Raw genomic sequence first — 20,665 nt, 5'->3', positions numbered from 1 at the left:
GCGTGTATGTGCATCTTTGTTTGTGTGTCTGTCTGTTTGTACACCGCTGGGCATACACTCCTGTGATGTGCCATGTGTCTGTATTTCTGTTGCAAGTGTGTGTGCTAGAGCTTATGTGTAGACAGACAGACAGACAGACAGAGACAGACAGACAGACAGACAGACAGACAGACAGACAGACAGACAGACAGACAGACAGACAGACAGACAGACAGACAGACAGACAGACAGACAGACAGACAGACAGAGAGAGAGATGGATAGATAGACAGACAGACAGATAGATAGATAGATAGATAGATATATGACTCTGAAATAGGTTAAATAAATAGAAATAAACAGAGCAGAGTCATTACTATTGCAGTGGGCAGGAATAGCTTCCTGTAGAGGTCCTTAGCTAGGTTGAAGGAGCCTCCAGCTGAAAACACTCTGCCGTCTGACCAGTAGGTCGTGCAGGGGATGTGAAATATTGTCCATTATGTCAAGCAGTTTGTGCAACATCCTTCTCTCAACAACCAAGCTTGTTCAGTGTCTTAGTGGCACTGGCTCAGATGCTGCTGTCCTAACAGATGGCTGCAAAGAAAATTGCACTTGTAACACCTGACTGGTCAAAAAGGTTGCAACATTTTGCTGAAAGACAAGTAGAGTCTGCTCTGTCCCTTCCTGTAGGGAGTCTCAGCATTACATTTCCAGTCCAGTCTGTTAAGGTGAACAAACAGGTATCTGTAGCTGTTTCAGCAACTTGTCTTACCTTCCATCAAGCCGCCGCGCAAGCCAGGCAAGGGGGATTTCTGGCGCACGTTCAATAAATCATAAACTAATTGCAACAAAAATAGGATCTTCTATCCTTCTAAATATGCAATTGAGATATCTATATGAAAGACGATGTATGCGTGTATCAATGTAAATGCAAAACAAAGAAAGCTTCAATCTTAATGTTTGTGTGGTCAAAAAACTATTTCACTCCCTACTCTGACAAGCGTTTCCATTCGAATACTCTCACCTCTCAGGCCTCACTTCCTGTCTACCTAATAAGAGTTCCTGGAGGAGTGAAGAGTCAAAGTAAAAGTGCCAGCAGGTGGAGGTAATTTCAGTAAAATAAAATAGAGTAAATTGGCCCTAACATACCGGCCCCTAATTGTTAACCACCTTGGAGAACAATTACCAAAAAAGAGGAGCCAATTAAAAGTTCTAAATCTTATGTCCAAATACATTAGTCTCAAGTCTCATGTTATCTCTGATCTTCTGCATCCATCTTCTGCCTCCATAAGTAGGCATAGTTTGCTCACTGGCCTTTCAAGGATGTTCACTTTTGTCTTCACTAAAACACTTCGCACAAGACCTTTTGATCCAGGCAGAGGTTTGACCACTCTGCCCAGCTGCCAGGAGCTCCTAGGGGCAGTTTCGTCCTCCTGCTCCGAGTCGCTGTGCTCCGTCGAGCTCTCCGCCCCAGAGGAGTAAGTGGCTTTGATTTGTGCCAGCAGCATTTTCTTCACGATTCTATTCTCTGGGTCATCGTCATCATCATCAGGCATCTGAGGGGTTTCACCTTTGACACCACCTTCGTCCCCTGACGACTGCTGGAAAGGGTCTATTCCAGCCATCACAGAGTCCATAATGGGCCGCATCTTTTGCTTGTCGTCGCTGTCCTCACCAGAGTCCTCGGCTTGCTCTTCCTTCTCCTCATGGTCACTGGATGAGGGTGACCGGCTGACACTGACCTTGCCTCTCTTGGTCCTGCGTGTACGTTCAAAGGACCTTTTTGTTTTGGAAACTTTCTCAAGGGTCTCTTTGCTTTCCTGTTTCCCCTTACCACATCCTTTCTTTACGCTGCCAAGCTTGCTCAGACTCTTCATTTCCTTCTCCATATCGGAGTCATCATTTTCAGAGTCTGAGCTGGCGTTCTTCTTCTTGGCCATGCTCTTGGCGGCGCTCTTCTTGGCAGGGCTCGTCTTGGCAGCGCTCGTCTTGGCTCCCGCTTCTTGGTCGGAGTCGGACGAGGCGGTCTTCAGGTTAAGCTTGCGCTTTGTCGACTTCCTCTCGTGGGACCGCACTGCAGACTTGCTGAGACGCCCGTCTTTAGCATTCTTTCCAGAAGACGCAACCTCAACCTTGTCTCCCGAGCTGGCACGGTTGTTTGGCATCCTCACGTCTCGGTCTCGCAGTGGAAGTGGCATATAGTCATGTCCATTCTTGAGGATTACTGAGCTTTTGACAATCTGCATGAACTTGTGATCTTCAGCAGACATCTCCTTCTTTTCATCAAATTTCCTTTCTGGAAAATCATGGTTGTACTGCTGTGACAGTAGGTCCTTCAAATCTGTCACAGAGATGTGGTTTGCGGCTAGAGTCGGCAATCTTGAGGACTCCTCAGCAGTACAAGAGTTGAGTGGTCCATTGATCACCCATCCAAACACCGTCTTGACTGCATAAGGTCCACTGTCTTCAGCATTGATAATCTGCCATGGTTCAAGGGCTCTTGGGGCATTCACTCCTATAAGGAGGTCAATGTCTGCATCAATCTCATTCAGCTTGACTTCTTTCAAGTATGGCCAGTTTGAGATGTCCTTCTGATTTGCAACGTTCTCTTTAGTCACTGGGATGGCATCTTGCGTGTAGACCTTAGGGAGCTCTATGAAGATGTTCCCTTCCAGGTTGCCTACTTCCAGTCCAAAAAGCTCATAACTTGAGACAGTCTTGATCTGCCCCATCTTCCGTAGGAGAATTTCAGTCTTACGTCCTCTTGCGTTCAACTGTCTTCTGAGTCTCTCCGTACAGAACGTCCCTGAACTGCCTGGATCCAGAAAGGCATAGGTCAGCACGGCCTCGCTTCCCTTTGTGGCTTTTACTTGCACCGGCACAATAGGAAGAGCACAGTCTTTGCCGGCCCCGGTTACTCCACCAGCTTTAAGGGTGACGTGACCGCTGTTGATGGAGGTCTCCTTCTGTTTTACCGGTTCAATCGGGTTCACTTTGTCTTAATGTAAGATGGTTGGGTGCCTACCTTGACACTTCTCACAGTTCATCCTCCTCTTGCAATCTTTGCTCATGTGTCCTCTCAACAGACATCCAAAACAGAAGCCTTTGGTTTTCAGGAACTCTACTGTGGCGACATGTGGCTGCGTCTTCAACTTCTGGCAATCCTTCAAGTGATGTTCGCCATCACAGAATGCACAGACGGCACAGGAGTCAGGTATGTTTTGACATTGGAATAAGGGATCTTTTGCACTAATGTTGCAGTCATCAGACAACACTGCTACTGTTGTAGCAAAGCTACTGCCCTTGCTCCTTAGTGAGTTTGGCTGTGTGGAAATGGCTGCGGCCTTGGTCTTACTGTCGTCTTGTAGAATGTCACCAAACAGCGGGTCCAGTAGAATCTTGGCCTGCTTTTCCATAAAGGCTACAAGGTTATGGAAACGTGCTCTGTGACCTGTTCTTTCCAAGACATCGTATGCAGTGGATCTCCATTTCTCTTTCAGCTTGTAAGGCAATTTTGTAATGATCAACTTCATGTTAGAGGGTAGATCTAGCTCTTCCATGATCTCTAAGTCTTGCATGGTATTGCAGCAGCCTCTTAGATAAAGTGCATAGCTCTGCAGTTCCTTGCCATCATCAGACTTGATATTTGTCCACTTCAGGGCCTTATCCATGTATGCAACTGTAATTTTTAATTCGTCTCCGAAGTTCTCCTGTAGGAGTCTTTTAGCCTCTTGATATCCTCTTGAAGGATCCATATGGAAGCAGCTTCGGACGAGTTCTCTGGGTTGGCCTGTCGTATATTGCTCCAGATAATACAGGCGATCTTGGCTGTTTGCCGTTTTGTCTTCAATGCTGTATTCAAAGGCACGCATGAATGTTTTAAAACTTAATGGATCACCATGAAAGGCTGGTATTTCTCTAACTGGTAATAGTGCTTGCTTATGTTGCAGTACAAGTAAGTCTACAATGTCATTCTGTCTTTGCATGACAGAAGACAAACCGTCATAGTCCTGCTTTAGCTCAGCATAAATGGGCTTTTGACCACTGTCTCTTGGAGGGATCTCCTCCTGCTTGAGCTTTAAAGAGATTGGTGTTTTTGCAATTGTGACAGACTGCTTTGGAGTGGAGACTGGACGCTTTGGGATTACCTGCGGTTGCTTTGTGATTGTTACGACTCTCGCAGGTCTAGGCTGTATTGTTTGCAGTGGTGTTTTAGGAACAGTAGATATTCTAGCAAACTCTACAGGTGACTGCTGTAATCTTAAAGCCTGTCTATGGCTTTCTAAGTAGGAGTTCATTCCATCTTCAGATCTTTCTGACTGCACATCAAAGCTTTCTAGGACCTTTATCTTGGCATCTGCTGCTGCAATATCTGCTTCAAGTTGGCTGTTTTCAATCTTTGAGTCTAAAATCAATCTTTGCTGCTCAAGTGCATGCTTAGCATTCAATGCTTCCCTACGTGCCAACAGTGCAGTTTGCTCAGCAAGAGCCTTCCTATGTGCTGATGATACTGAAGATGATTTAGATTTGCTAACATTAGAAATGCTATCATGTGCATGGATCAAATCTTGTGGATCTGGTAGATCTAAGCAGCCTCTTGCTGCTCTGATGCAGCCACTAGTTCAACAGACTCTTGTGCTTTTGCAGGTGACTCATGTTCCTCCAATTCAGCTTGCGGTGCCATCAGTTCCTCCCATTCCTGTTCCTCCACTAGGAAATCTTGAAATGGTTCCATCCTAGGTTCATACCATTCAACTTTGTCTTTTTTCTTTTCTTCTTCTGGTAGTACATTTTGCACAGCATTATGGGCATTCTTAAAGTCTTCACAAACTGATTGGAAAATTACAAGCTGTTGTTTCACAGCATCAACATCCTTTTCTTGCATTGCCCTTTTAAGTTCATTCATTTTGCGTGTACATGCTGCCAATGTGCCTCTTCTAACCTTCTTAAGTTCCTTAATACGCTCATCCATTTCAGACGATTGAGTTCCGTCCATAGTGGCCATTAATAATTAAAGGCTTGAAAGTCACTGTTCAGTAGGCCTTTTAAATGCAGCGTGATTCACGCAATTCCAACAAATACACAAATCGAAAGTTCCACAGCCTCAACGTTTCTGTTAAGCCATTGGCTCTGAAATCAACTATTCCGCATTCAATGAGCGTTTCATTAACGCACGCGAACTTCAAAGGCAATATTTAAACTCAACAGCCAAGCACTTCACTGTTGAGGTGATAATAGTGTAACGAGCATGGCTCAATGCCCGAACACAAAGGGGAGGCCACGCAGAATTTATGATAAATAGTATAATATATATTTATTAATGATTACAATTATAAGCGGTATCTAATAATTATAGGTAAATGTGTGGTGAACGTCAGGGTTGTGAAGAGAAACAAAAGGTGTTGTGTAAAGTCAGTGCAATGGTAATGTACACAAACGACGATAATCCATAATCCACAATCCAACGATACTCCAAACTCCAAACTCTATCCACGACCAACGACCACCAACTGAAGGGAAGACCAAAAAGCTCTCCCATCTTCCACCTGATCAGGGCTTTTGTAGCCCATCCACTCAACCCTCCACCTGCTTGCAATCCTCTGCTACACCTGTTTCCAATCACCTGGTTAGAGATAGACAGACAGACAGAACAGGCATGCAATCATGGGGGGCGGGGCCTAGACCCGCCAGGGTCGTAACATCCCCCCCCTTAAGACAGAAGCCCACTTAGGTGGGATTCTGCACAATAAAAACCCCATTTACCTAAAACATCCAATTCACCTCTTCATTATTCACTCACACGCTCAACAATCATCCAGCTCACCAGATGCACAACCTACTGCCCCTCAGCAATTCCAGGGCCTGAAAAGCAGTTTAAGAGGGACAGGGGAAGAGACAGGAGAGGAGAGATACACTTGTTGTAAGCAGACAACAACCAGTCCACAGATCCCCCCCCACCCTGGGGCGCTGGACACGCATAAATCCATGTAAATTTGACATTTCTCAACACATTGCGAGAGGTGAACCCCCTGTATAACAAAAGAAAGCCAACAATCTTTAAATCCAACCCAATAAAGGCCCATCCGGTCAATATACCAAATACAGCCCCAAGGAAGAAACTGGTGACTTTCCCTTTATTCCTTTGACAGGAGAATATGAAGGTGTGTTCCGGGCCGAAGCCAATTGATAACCCTGTAATAAATAATATATTTACTATCTCAAGGAGGGCTCTCTCGAAAAACAGGTTTATTCCAACAAAAAGGGAAAACACAGTGAATCCCGCTACACCGATTCCGATTTTCGGAGACTTCTTCACTGATTTTCTGCTACTTTCCACAGTGAAAACCTCAGTGAAACCCTCCAGAAACTCTGTGACAGTCATCTTTTTTAGTGGCATCTATTGCCTCAGTTGATCCTGCCAGTGGTGGTGGCCCGCTTGGCCATACTCGGTGCCCAGCCACAATGTTACCCAGAATTACATCCACTCCTGGAACAGGCAACGCCTGACGAACACCCACAATTACTTCACCCTGCACAAGATCAGAACTCAGCACGATCTTGTGCAAGGGAACAGACATAATTTGCATTCCCATGCCCCGAATTTGAACACGTTCGCCGGTGCTAGACTGAACAGAAAACGGTAAAATGCCTTCAGTTACGAACGTCTCTGTAGCCCCAGTGTCTCGCAAAATCTTAACAGGCGTCTTTTCCGCGCTCCCTACCAGCGAAATAAAGCCATCCGTAATGAACGGGGCATACCCCTCCCCGCCATGCTCATCCGTGGACTCAGCGACACACTGCCCTTGTCCAGAGGGACCAGGCATCTCACAGCCTGAACCACCTGCAGGGACAGTGATATTCACCTGCACCCTCTTTTCAGTGCGGAAAGACTGACGGACCCGGGCTGCACAGCCAACCCCTTTTACTGAGTCCCCTTTGTGCGAGTTAGGCCCTTTGTCATCTCTTCCCTCGAGCAGTGGGCATTCTCTTTTCCAATGACCATTCTTCAAACAGTAATGACATCTTTCGACGTCCGACTCACTGCGACTTGAAAGCATTTGTCTAGTGTCATATGGACCCCTAGTGAAACGACTTGTGCCCCATTCCTCCCACGGGGAGCTAGGCCTGCGTGGTACATATTCTTTATGCGTGCCTCTATGAGTCAAGTTGAACTCATCCGCGAGTATGGCAGCCTCCGCGGCAGTTTTAACTTTGTGCTCATTGATATACATCGCAAGCCGTTCAGGGACAATGTCCTTGAATTGTTCTAAAACAATTAAATCACACAACCTCTCGTATGTGTTGGCATGAACAGAGGAACACCAGCGATTAAAAAATCCATTCAACTCTCTTGCAATCTCAGAATAAGTTTGTTGGTCATCTTTTCGCCCGTTCCTAAACCTCTGTCTATAAAACTCCGCTACCTGTTCGTACGCCCTTAACACGGCTTCTTTGACCCGTTGATAGTTTTTCCGATCGGCTACCGATAAAGCAATGAACGCATCTTGCGCTCTCCCTGGGAGAACAGTTTGTATGACCAGGGTGCGCTCAGAGTCATTCCACCCCCGCTCATCGGCAATTCCTTCAAACAGGGAAAAGAAAATGTCCGGGTCACGATCATTGAACCTAGGCAGAAACTTGATCATACTGGATAGGCTTTCTGCGCCACCCCCTCCCGATGACCCAGAGGCGTCTCCAGTTCCCCGCAATTTTCCTTCAGCTATTAACCTAATCTTTTCGATTTCGAATACCCTCTCCTTTTCCCTCTCAGCCGCGTCTAGCTTTTTTTCAGCTTCAAGCCGTTTGAGCTGAATATCCGCATCAACGCGCTTCTGTTCGAGTTGCATTTCATTTTGCATTTTTAAAAGCTGTATTTGCTCCGCAAAGCTTAATGCCTCTCCCTGCGAAGGAATCCCTGACTCAGAGCGTGTTGGGGTAGACGTTGCTGTCGGAATTACAGGAGGAGATTCTACCGCTATTAAGGACATCTCCAGCAACTTCTGTCTTACTTCGTCCTTTAACTCATCTTTCCTCAGATGTTTTGCCAACCCTTCACTGAAGTGGTAATGCTCTGCCACTACCCTTAACTGATTTTTCGTGAGTCCCTCCAAATAACTCTCTTTCGGAGATTTGAAAAACTCCTCCAGCGACTCCATCGCGATACCTATACCCTGCAATATTGCACCAACCGATCTGGCCCAGATCTAACAATGCGTACTCCCCGAATATTTCTTTTACCGGTGACTTGACACGACAGTGCACAACCAGCAATTCAGCCCAGGTGTAGAACCACCCACTCCTAAACCCCAAGAAAGATTAGAGCTCCCTGATCTATCTCCCAAACACAATCCTTGCTATTTCCAACCACTAGTCTTCAGTGTGTCCACCTGCAATTTAGCTGCTAAACAGCTCCAGCGCGTTCGACACGACCATGAAAAATAAAAAAAATACTATTTATAAGTAAGGCAACCCCACCCAACAGCGGTAAGCGCACTTCACCTGCCCAGGGATTCACGTTGCTCAGTAGGTTCTAACCTACGATTACCACCCAATACCACTACACCTGTACTCAATTTACACTAGTTTGCACTGTGCGCAGTCACTACCAAACTTGATCTCCTCCTCCACGGTAACCAAACGAAAAACAACGTTTTCAATTTACAAATTTCCACGTGGATCTCCCCAATTTCCAATACGTTTTTTTTCTCTGTGCCGGCAGTTTTTCTGCACATCAGCATTCAAGTTAAAACGCATGATCAACCTAATCACTAACAGCTTTACAACCACTATTCCCCAATGAGTGGATGAAAAGTTGTTTTACCAGATTCCGTGGAAAAATCTCGGCGAGCCCCCATGTGTAACGAGCATGGCTCAATGCCCGAACACAAAGGGGAGGCCACGCAGAATTTATGATAAATAGTATAATATATATTTATTAATGATTACAATTATAAGCGGTATCTAATAATTATAGGTAAATGTGTGGTGAACGTCAGGGTTGTGAAGAGAAACAAAAGGTGTTGTGTAAAGTCAGTGCAATGGTAATATACACAAACGACGATAATCCATAATCCACAATCCAACGATACTCCAAACTCCAAACTCTATCCACGACCAACGACCACCAACTGAAGGGAAGACCAAAAAGCTCTCCCATCTTCCACCTGATCAGGGCTTTTGTAGCCCATCCACTCAACCCTCCACCTGCTTGCAATCCTCTGCTACACCTGTTTCCAATCACCTGGTTAGAGATAGACAGACAGACAGAACAGGCATGCAATCATGGGGGGCGGGGCCTAGACCCGCCAGGGTCGTAACAATAGTAACGTTTGAGCACAATACAATTGTTGCAGTCTCACGTTCAAACTTTACAAAGCAAAGCACACTACACTGTATCAAGAAACGTCCTCGACGTTTATCAAGCATTCAAAAGTGTACACGTTATGCTCGTCCAAATAAAACCGTCAGTTCGGTGGGTTATCGCATTACTCACGACCCGACGAAAGTTTTCACCATCAGCCGCTTTCTCCAATGCAACAGGTGTCCTGATGACGGCGTTTTATCTGCGTGATTTTCCCTCTGGTATCGATAATCCAAGACGGAATGCTTTCGTAATCCTTCACGAAGATTTGACTTTATAATCCTAAACGAGTTTTTTTACTTTGTTTCAGCAACTTGTCTTACCTTCCATCAAGCCGCCGCGCAAGCCAGGCAAGGGGGATTTCTGACGCACGTTCAATAAATCATAAACTAATTGCAACAAAAATAGGATCTTCTATCCTTCTAAATATGCAACTGAGATATCTATATGAAAGACGATGTATGCGTGTATCAATGTAAATGCAAAACAAAGAAAGCTTCAATCTTGATGTTTGTGTGGTCAAAAAACTATTTCACTCCCTACTCTGACAAGCGTTTCCATTCGAATACTCTCACCTCTCAGGCCTCACTTCCTGTCTACCTAATAAGAGTTCCTGGAGGAGTCAAGAGTCAAAGTAAAAGTGCCAGCAGGTGGAGGTAATTTCAGTAAAATAAAATAGAGTAAATTGGCCCTAACAGTAGCCCTCTCCACCTTTTCTCCCAGGATGGAAATGGTGTTCAGCTTAGTCCTGGTCATCCTAATATCTATAACCATCTCCTTCACCTCAGCCACATTTAAGAGGAGGTGGTTGTTCTCACACCATGCCACAAAGCACTGTACCCGTGTGTTTTGTGCTCACTCTCATTGCCTGTGGAACAGACTGCTCGCTTCTACCCTTGCCAGCTGAGCCAATCAATAGCACTGATTCTTTTTCTATTAAGGAGGCAAGGCTTTTTGGGCTTGCTGAATTAAGGCATCAGCAGGCAATTCCGTGCCTCCGCCACACTTCATTATACTCTCCCATTTCCATCCACTGAACTTTACCTTGCTTCATTAGTGGCAGAAGGTGCTTTTCCTGGAGGCAATTTAAGGCACAATATGATGCATTGGTTTCCGTTGTTGACAATCGATAGCCAGGTCTCGGTTCTCTTTTTAAATATATATATATATATATATATATATATATATATATATATATATATATATATATATATATAGTATATATATATATATTTATGTATTTATTTATTTCAGGCAAGATTGAGTTGTTTGAGGTTGAGTCAGTAAATCTAAACAAGAGGAGAGGCTTTGAATGCAGAGAGCGCTGAAAGGTTCTCTTGAGTTTGGTACATTATATATATAGTGCTGTTCCACTACTGTCTGTCAGAATCTGCCACGGCATCCTCCTCTACGAGGATCCGCAAAAGCCGCTGTGGTTTAGTTTAGATAACTGTTGGACAATAGCAACCGGTCTCTGATTAATAGATTGAAATATCACTAGGGTTGAGATCACTGGTGTTAATTTCACATACATGGAGAGGATGTCCCTCTCCATCTTTGTTAAGAGCATGACTTGATTTGTTACTGAAGCTCGGTGGCTGGTGTATCCAGAGGTGAAATGAGCATGGGACATGCTGCTGATTATATGGCTGAGCAAAACCAGAGAGGTGCTGTCGCAGTCTGAGGTTTTTACCCCAGTTTCATTGTACAGCCTCCTTTTAATAGTTGCAAGACCATTGCTGTTTTATAACAATACCTTTTCAGGAAATGTATCCCTAATTACAACTTTATAATTTTACCACATTGACTCTAGATCCTCAGATGGCATGGAGGTTTCATTGAATTCTTCAGTACATTTTCAAGCTCATTTTATTACTGGACCTATTTCAAGGCACAGGATGGAATCAGTGAAATATCTTCACAGGGTGTAAGTGATTGTCGCACATGACAGGATAATCAGGTTCCAGTGCACGCTGCAGGTATCTTATCTTGCCTTAAGGAGGTAGAGTGAGGAGACAGTGGGCAATGTAAAGCTATTGATTTTGTATTTCAGTTCAGGCTATTCAGTTATTATCTATCCAAAACCGTCACTGTTTATAATTACATAGTTATGGAGTGAAATGTAGCATTATTATGCTAAATTATTTTGTAATAGAAAGACATTTTTGTAAATATACTATTTTAATATACATATGTCTCAGTAGTTTATCCTTTAACAATGCCAGTACACAAAAGGAGACTATTAATACTAATATTCATAAACCCAACTGAACCTAAGTGTGCTTGGTCTCTATAAAGTAGTGGCGTGTGCCTGCAGCAGCATGAGTGCGGTGGCCACCTGGGACTTCCCCTTTCCGCAGCTGCTGAGAAACACCTGCTTAACAGCCATGACACGCCACTGCCACTGTGGATACCTTGCTGATGGATCTACCACACCTCATTTCACACACACACACCCACACCCACGCACACACACACACACACACACACACACACCAGACACACACACACACACGCACACATACACACACACACACACACACACTCACACATACACACACACACACACACACACACACACACAAGTACAAGTCCATAGCCATACACACACATACCTTGTCTCCCTTTCCTTTCACTGACAGTAGCTACTCAGTCCTCTCCAGACAGAGGAAGCCGCAGCAGAAGTTCCCCCAAGAGAGATGTGGATTCTCTGATCGACTAAAAGTTTTCGGTTCATCTCTTGCCTTTTCCAATATGTGAAATTGCCTTTCTTTGTGTTTTCTCTTTCTCTCTCTCATTCACTCCCATTCTGTCTTTTTGTTTACACAGACCAATGATGCCTTAAACCCCACCTGGAATTGGCTCTATTTCATCCCCCTCATCATCATCGGCTCTTTCTTCGTGCTCAACCTGGTTCTGGGAGTGCTGTCGGGGTGAGTCGGTGGAATTAAACTTGAGAGATGGTAGAGGAGCTGAAAGTGTTTGGGCAAAGCACACGGTCAAAAAGGAAAGGGAGAAATTAAGCTGGGGTTCCTCTCACATTTGCCTTTGACTCTCCTGCCTGTGCTTGATCCAAATATTACTCTGTAAAGGTCCAAACTATGCCTCCAGTCCTCTATCCTTGAGGGGCACAGATCAGACTTTCCCATTGCATATCCCGCATCCCACAGCCTATCTTCCCAATCAGTGGCACTCCAGCCTAAGCCCAAACTTGACCTTTGCCCTCTGGGTCGTCTGCCCCTCAGGGAGTTTGCTAAGGAGAGAGAGAGGGTGGAGAACCGGCGGGCCTTCATGAAGCTGCGCCGGCAGCAGCAGATCGAGAGGGAGCTCAACGGCTACCGCGCCTGGATCGACCGGGCAGGTGAGAGCTTTCATCCTCGCATACTGTCACTGTGACACCCATTTATTGAATTTAACATAAAAAAAAACACTATAGCAGTCAGTGAGAAAGGAGTATTCCAGTTTTCTGTAGTATGTAGGAAGTAGCATGTAGCATAAAAGTATGTAGTAGACCCTCATAAAAAGGTATGGTATTAAATGATAAAGGTTTGGTAGTGTAGAAATGTAACAGAGTAATGTCCCACTATAGTATGGTTTCAAACTGGAGCACAATTGATTTTTAAAGGTGCTATACAGATGAACTGAGCATCAGGTGTTCTGGGAGGGAATGTTCATTGTGCGAGGCCGATGAAACCTTTTCCATCAAACTTACAAAACCATTCTGTCTCTGCCTGCCTCTCACACCATTTATCTTTTCTTTCCTCTCTTTTTTTCTGTCTGTCTCCTTTCTCTTGCTCTCCTACACCCTGTATCTTGCTCTTCCCTTTGTCTCAGAGGAGGTCATGCTCGCGGAGGAGAACAAAAACTCAGGGTCCTCTGCTCTGGATGGTAAGACTGCATGTGAACCACAACTTCCACCCCACCTCTCCCTGATCTCTCACACTACAGCTGTTTTTCCACACTGGTTTTCACACATAATGTAATGCTTGTGGTTCAGTAGTGCTAGCGCTAGCCCCCCCAAACAAGCACCTCTTTGATTTGCTCATCGTTTCCCCGGCCTATAAGTTCAGCTTGTGAGTGTGATCAATATCCCTGCCCATATTGTCATTCTGACGCTTGGTGTTTATTTATTTATTTATTTTAAAGTATTCTCTGCACCAAGAGTACACTCTCAGCAACTACAGTCTGTATAAATCAATCTGCAACTTTGACATGACCCTCAGATCCATCTCAGGAAACTCATAATGGAAAGTCTCAAAAAAACGAATCTCTTGTTGGATGGAACCCTGCTGAGGTGTAAGTGTATGCATGTGTGTGCCATCTGATAATACGGTCCGGCAAAACTCATCTTGGTGAGCAAATGCTCCAGCATTTATAGTAAGGAGCCAGTGGAGGCTCAAAGATTCATGTTCAAAAGCCTGCCCTCTCAGGCACTGTCTTAAATGTCTGGACGTGCCACACCCATGCATGCACAAAGGGTATGACCTTTGTGAAAATTGAATCATGTTTCTCTCTCCAAACCGAACAACAAGCGAGTCGTTTTTCATTCAAATGTTGATTGACAGCTCCCGACACGCTGTCTGAATGGGAAACAGACAGTAACCATGGTGAGGAACTTCTGTTTATTACTCCTTGCAAACCTATTGTTCCTCACAAAACAAACAAAAAAAAAACCTTCCCCATTCGTTCATGTGGTAAAACAAAGGCTTCAGATAGAGCCCTGACACCAAATAGTTGCTCTTTAAGAGTACTGATAAGTAAAACAAATAAAATAAAAGAATCCCGAAGTGTCTCTAGTCTCTAGTCCACAGATGAGGAGGAAGTAGTTGGGAGGGAGCTTCTATTTGCCGAGACATAAATACATGACATGTAATTGCCTTGATTCATGTTTACATCTGTGTTGCCACGGTAACAGTGAAGTGGAATGTCAGGGTGCATTTGGCAAATGTTGGGGCGAGTGTTACATGAGCTAAGAGGGAAAATTAAATGTTAAGAATTATGCTCAAGGATTATATTTTAATAAAGCTGTCTTTAAGGGTGCACTGTATAGCGAATACCTTGGTTGACATTCTGCCAGCCTTGCACTGTGTCAGTTTCCTGTGCTTCACTGCAGCTAATTATCATCATTTTGCGTATCCGTTGTATATAGCAAACCTCGTATTAAAATGTTCCTATGCATGCAGAAGAAGCAGCTAAATTTGGACTGGAAAGGAATCCTTGACACCCTTAAATGTTTTGCACATGTTTGGAATTAATATGTGTTTTATGACAACTCCATAGTTACTAGAAATATAATACTCTTACTTCAATCAAATCCCTGCAGAGAGGCAGAGAGAGATTAAGGTTTGATGCCATCGTACACTGTGCTTATGCGCTAAGTAGTCTGTGCATATTAATGAGCTGATTAACTATTTATTCAGCTTTGCCTCTATAATCCACTAACCATGTGTTCTCTCCACTCCCATAGTCTTTGTGTTTTTAAATACACAGCTAATCTTTTGGAGTTGTCATTTTGTGGTATTATTATACCTGTAAGTGTATGTATGGCCAGTGTAAATATGCACAGCACTAACACAAGGTGTGGTTATCTGCAGTGCTGAAGAGAGCCACCATCAAGAAGAGAGGAGAGGCTATCCACCGACGGCCAGGGGACGATCAGTACACAGACATTTCCTCTGTGGGTGAGTCCTGTGGAGACGGACAAAAACCCAGCGTCTGAAGAGCTGCTGCTGAGACAGCTAAGACATGCTTATTGTCTCTTGTTGTTTGTCATTTCATGCCAGTTACCAATCTGGGTATGAAGAGAACAACCTTTTGAGTGTGTGTGTGTGTGTGTGTGTGTGTGTGTGTGTGTGTGTGTGTGTGTGTGTGTGTGTGTGTGTGTGTGTGTGTGTGTGTGTGTGTGTGTGTGTGTGTGTGTGTGTGTGTGTGTGTGTGTGCTTCTCCACAAATGTTTTTTCTACTTTTGATAGAAAATCATCCATAAAATGATGCTTTTCCTTTGCCAGTGGTTGCACTCTGTTTTTTCTCCTCTCCTCTCCTCTCCTCATGACTCCTCCTTCTCCTCCTCCCTTGTGCTGTTTCAGGCATGCCCCTGAACAGAGCCAGCATCAGGAGCGCCAAGCGGGGCCCGACGGCGTACTTCCGTCGCAAGGAGCGCATGCTCCGCATCTCGGTGCGGCGCATGGTGAAGACACACACCTTCTACTGGACTGTGCTGGGCCTGGTGGCCCTCAACACACTCTGCGTGGCCATCGTCCACCATGACCAGCCCGAGTGGCTATCCACTTTCCTCTGTGAGTCAGACTCTCCAGTGTTACCGATGGCCTATACATAACCCTACTAAGTGTATCAGTTTGTAACAGTAGCAAAGATGTGACACTATAGCAGAACGAACGTCTTTCTCTGTTTAAAATTTGTTTTTTAACCAGCAGTATTTTTTGTTCTTTTGCTTTGCTTTCCACTTTGTATTTTGTAGGTTTTTTTTGTTGTTGTAATAATCTTACAGTCTTTTGCACTTGCACTTGGCCTCTCTTTAGGCAGACCATCTGTACCTCCACCTAGGAGGTTATGATTTTGGTCTGTTTGTTTGTTTGTCAGCAGGATTACATAAAAACTACCAGGCTGATTTTCCGGAAAAATGGTGGCTGAGTGGTGTTGCATGGGCCAAGGGAAAATCTGTTAAAAGTCTAAGGCCCAATCTCAATACTTCCCCTCACCCCTTATCTTCCCCCTTACCCTTGAAGTTGCGCGTTCATGTGAGAGCTAGTGGTGTCTCAATACCCAATTTGATCAAGATTAAGTGGTAAGATTAAGGGGTGTATGGCCCTCGTTTTTGAGATGATCGGAGAGCTACCTTGCTCCTCCAAGGGCTATCCCAGAGCACACCGCGAAACCAGCTCGGGAATTTTCAAAAAAACATGGCTGCTTGAAGCGAGGAATATTTTACATGAATAAAGCTATCTACACAACTTTTTATATGTTTATAATGACTCGGTTTGATCTGAAATGTGCTACTCGAACGATGCATAGTATTGTAGGTCTTAACTGAAGCTTTCAAACGGTAGTTTTAGGATACAATTAGCGCGTATACCACCACTCCATTGGCTTATATGGTAGCTTGCCAGCTATCATGCTACATACACTACATGTAAGTATTTTTGGCTTATAATTAATTTAAAAATGACGACAGTCTTGTTTCGTGCTCTACACAGTTGTATACATATATATTTGCAACCATGTTCTTCATTAGACTTTTTTTTAATCGCTAGTTTCATAGCTCATACATTCACGCATGACGTACCCGAAACCGAGTGGCGTCTCATTTCATAGGGGAAAGATCTCAGCCCTTGGCCCTTACACTTGCAAGTGTTAGGGTTAAGACAAAGACAAGACAAAGCAAAAGGGGCAAGGGGAAGAATCGAGATTCGGCCTAAGTCACGGGCCAGATCCACGGATAATTTTATACACTTTCGTTAAAATTGTGATATAGGGCATTCGGCCTTGGCGTAGGTCTGCGCTCTCCAAGTGCGCTTGTAGTTTTATTTCATGTAATGGCTGACAACAAACAAAACAACTACTTTTTAAAGATGTCCTTGTCTTCCCTACTTGAGTCATGCTCTAATGGATGTGCATTGCAGACTATGCAGAGTTCCTGTTCTTGGGCCTGTTCCTCACGGAGATGTTTCTAAAGATGTACGGCATGGGACCGCGTCTGTACTTCCACTCCTCCTTCAACCGCTTTGATTTTGGAGTGAGTGCAGTCATTTTCTGTTTTCATTTCAAAGGCAATCACACACACCTAAACACACACACACACACAAACACACAAAAGAAAACTAAACAATCCACCTACACAGACACATACACATACACTAAACACTCGCACATGCACACGCACACAAACACACACACACACACACACACGCACACAAACACAAACAAAAAGACCAACACAAACACACACACACACACACACACACACACACACATTCACTCCTGCTCCTCTGTGCGCTGGGGAGGACATATTTAATAGATGTCACTATCAGAATAGGACTGAGAGAGTTATGTGGAAAGCGGAAATTAATATTATGCTAATTTAAGAGATGATGTGAGGAAAAGGGTGGCTGCTCATCCCATTGGCTCTTGTGCTGTGGAATACAAATATGTCTGCCGGTTCATTTCACTGGAGTGTTTGGTTAGTTCATCCATGTTGATAGCACTGCTCTTATCTGGATCAGGTTTGTCATTACACAATTACAATGTAGACTACACACATAGCAGCAGGTCAATTGAATCATTTTCCCATCATTGAGATAGCAGCCGCTTTCAGGTATCACAGATTCAATTTAATATTCATAGCATTATAAAAAAATATGAATGACTGGAAATATTTACTCAGTCCTGCTAAAGATTTCATGTGTACTGGTGTGTATGACATCTCCTCGGAGGGGTGTGTCTGAGCTCTGAGGTGGAGGCTGGAATGCTCATGGGGTCTCCTGATGGGGCTTTGGCAGGTGATTGTGGGGAGCATCCTTGAGGTGCTGTGGGGCTTCATCAGACCCGGCATGTCGTTCGGCATCAGCGTCCTGAGAGCCCTGCGCCTGCTGAGGATCTTCAAGATAACCAAGTGAGTTCTGCAAGGCTGCCAATAGGCCCCCGCTCCCTGTAGCTTTACTGCTGCCGCTGTCGCTGCTGAGTGCCATCTCGCCACCTCTCTGCCACAGGACTGAGCTAGGAACGTTTCAAAGGGAGCTGGAGGACAGTGGCCATTTTGTGCCATTATGCAGATGTTTTCCTTACTCATCCAAACAAAGCAGCAATGTCTGTCTGTGCAAGGTCTTTCTGAAGATGACTATTATGATTCATGAATTTAATTTAAAAATATGGTATTATAATATAGTTGTATTGTACATCACCAGTTGGAGTGTTTCCATCCAGACAGGAAAGAGACAGTGGCAAGTGGGATATTATGTATCGTTGGGTTTTGCAGATAAATGAAAAATATCCCCAGATCTGTTCACAACATGACTGTGAATTTTAATAGCATTGTTTTTGGACTGGTACTAAAATGTATGTGAAAATGGCCGCCAGGTACTGGGCATCTCTGCGGAACCTGGTGGTGTCTCTGATGAACTCAATGAAGTCCATCATCAGCCTGCTCTTCCTCCTCTTCCTCTTCATCGTGGTCTTTGCCCTACTGGGGATGCAGCTCTTCGGCGGCAGGTATGACCCACTAGCCAAAACTCATCAACTGTTGGGTCACTTTCGGGCTTGGCATTTAACACATGTTTCGTATGCGAGTAAATTACATGAAAATCAGAACAAGCTGTTTCTAATTATTTTGGAGAAAAAAAACACCATGGCACGGAATATGTTCTCAGTAATTTGATGTTGTTGTCTTTCTTGGTTTGTTTTGTTAAAATGGTTCCTTGAGATCTGGCAAACATTTAATCTGGTAGTTTCACCCCCTTCACTCCCGCTCCCGGCCATCTGAACCAAAGCGATGACAAGAATCAATTTCAGCCCAGCAAATAGCGGCACATTGGGGTTCAACTTTGTGGATCCCATCGGGTTTACTGTGACGGTGGCTGAACCCTTCAGAGACCACAAGCCAAACATTCCACTTTATTACAGGAGGAAAAACAAAGCCACAGACAGGATGAAATAAAAGTTTTAAAAAAAAGAAAGGAAAAAAAAAAAATTAGATGAGGGGAAAAGGTCCCCTCCTCTTTCCAGGGAGAGTAAAACAATCTAATTTTGCGAGGCAGGCAGGAAGCCAGAATAGGATCAATGAGGGGAAATGCAGATGCCACTCATATGGCACCCTCTCTCTTTCTCTCTCTCTCTCTCTCTCTCTCTCTCTCTCTGTGAACAGGTTCATCTTTGAAGACTACACGCCCACGAACTTTGATACTTTCCCAACCGCCATCATGACCGTCTTTCAGGTTAGAACCAGTCTCTTAAATCAAATTTTTAAACAAAGAAACATGGTGTATAGGTCTTTAAGTAGTGGACCCTTGCTGGGTGTAGTACTTGTAAAAGCAATTAATCAGGTTTAATGATCCTGAATCATTTTAACAGACAATGTAGAACACATTTTCCAATCCTATAAAATCCCTACTGTTTTACAATATTGTCTTACATAGGGCTTAATAATCCTCATAGTCTTATATGAGACATGCATTGATACACCCTGACATAATTAATATCAACATCACAAAGCAAAGGATATGAAAGTATATCAAGGATGGTCATGTTTATAATTTATAGTATGAATATAACAATGTTCACAGTTACTTAATTTCACCATTTGCAGCGAAAAAGATTATATGTATTTTCAAGCTGTGTATGTTTGTCTGTGTGCGTGTGCGTGTGTGTGTGTGTGGTGTGTGTGTGTGTGTGTGTGTGTGTGTGTGTGTGTGTGTGTGTGTGTGTGTGTGTGTGTGTGTGTTGTGTGTGTGTGCGTGTGTGTGTGTGTGTGCTACAGATTCTCACAGGGGAGGACTGGAATGAGGTGATGTATGACGGGATTCGCTCTCAGGGCGGGGTGAAGTCAGGCATGTGGTCCTCCATCTACTTCATTGTCCTCACTCTGTTTGGAAACTGTATCCTTCAACAGTCCTCTCCAACAGGCCTCAGAACAGCCAATGCTACTCAGCCCACTACACGAAACGTGTAATGAATATAAACATGCATTTTTAATGAAACCGAGTGCTTAATGACCTTTACATCTGAATGACCATTAACAGTGTGTTACCGCTCTTCCCACAATGAATGTGACACTTCTGCCACAGCCTTGAAACACATTATACAGTAGAACAGGACCAGGTTTTTCATGTATACAGTTGTTCTGTAATAGAGAAAGGTGATAAACGCAGCATTTAGGAGAGTACAGTTCTGTCCTTGACCAGAATGTGACTAGACACACTGCTCAATGTATTCTTGGCCATTGCCGTGGACAATTTGGCCAATGCTCAGGAACTCACCAAGGTAACTCTCCGCAACCCGTTCCACTGCCATGTTCTCTCATGTTTTGTTTATGTGACACTCAGTGACAGAAACCAAAAATATTCGTATTTGAATATGTTAGAAGGACATCACTAGATGGCCGTTGGTGTAGTAGGACTATGTATTCCAACACTGCGCTTGGCTATTGTAGCCAGCCTTTGGTCAGGCTGCAGCAGAGAGGAACTGGCTGGAATGTTGAAACTGAATGTGCGGGGCTTGATCGTCTGTGCCAGAAAACCCAGTGCAGTATGGTGCTTTGAGGTCCAGTCCAGTGAAACAATCAATGTAAACACATCTTGCTATGCGTGGTCAATAG

At 44.2% G+C, this 20,665-nt stretch overlaps 1 protein-coding gene across 1 annotated transcript in view; it reads left to right on the top strand.

Moving 5' to 3' along the window:
* Positions 1-20,665, top strand: part of cacna1ea (calcium channel, voltage-dependent, R type, alpha 1E subunit a) — a gene marked incomplete at both ends in the record, with an annotated part of 123,522 nt that overhangs the window by 65,368 nt on the left and 37,489 nt on the right. The window contains 12 exons of the mRNA XM_080832872.1: positions 12,169-12,272; positions 12,585-12,700; positions 13,174-13,227; positions 13,905-13,946; positions 14,934-15,020; positions 15,426-15,635; positions 16,980-17,092; positions 17,856-17,968; positions 18,433-18,564; positions 19,217-19,286; positions 19,829-19,946; positions 20,264-20,331. Of these exons, the coding sequence (XP_080688998.1) occupies positions 12,169-12,272; positions 12,585-12,700; positions 13,174-13,227; positions 13,905-13,946; positions 14,934-15,020; positions 15,426-15,635; positions 16,980-17,092; positions 17,856-17,968; positions 18,433-18,564; positions 19,217-19,286; positions 19,829-19,946; positions 20,264-20,331 (1,227 nt within the window). The remainder of the gene's footprint in view (positions 1-12,168; positions 12,273-12,584; positions 12,701-13,173; positions 13,228-13,904; positions 13,947-14,933; positions 15,021-15,425; positions 15,636-16,979; positions 17,093-17,855; positions 17,969-18,432; positions 18,565-19,216; positions 19,287-19,828; positions 19,947-20,263; positions 20,332-20,665) is intronic.

The sequence above is a fragment of the Sprattus sprattus genome, assembly GCF_963457725.1.
Source record: "Sprattus sprattus genome assembly, chromosome: 2".
Taxonomy (NCBI): Eukaryota; Metazoa; Chordata; class Actinopteri; order Clupeiformes; family Clupeidae; genus Sprattus; species Sprattus sprattus.
Note: the sequence above shows the minus strand (reverse complement) of the source record. Positions and strands in the feature narration are given on the sequence as shown.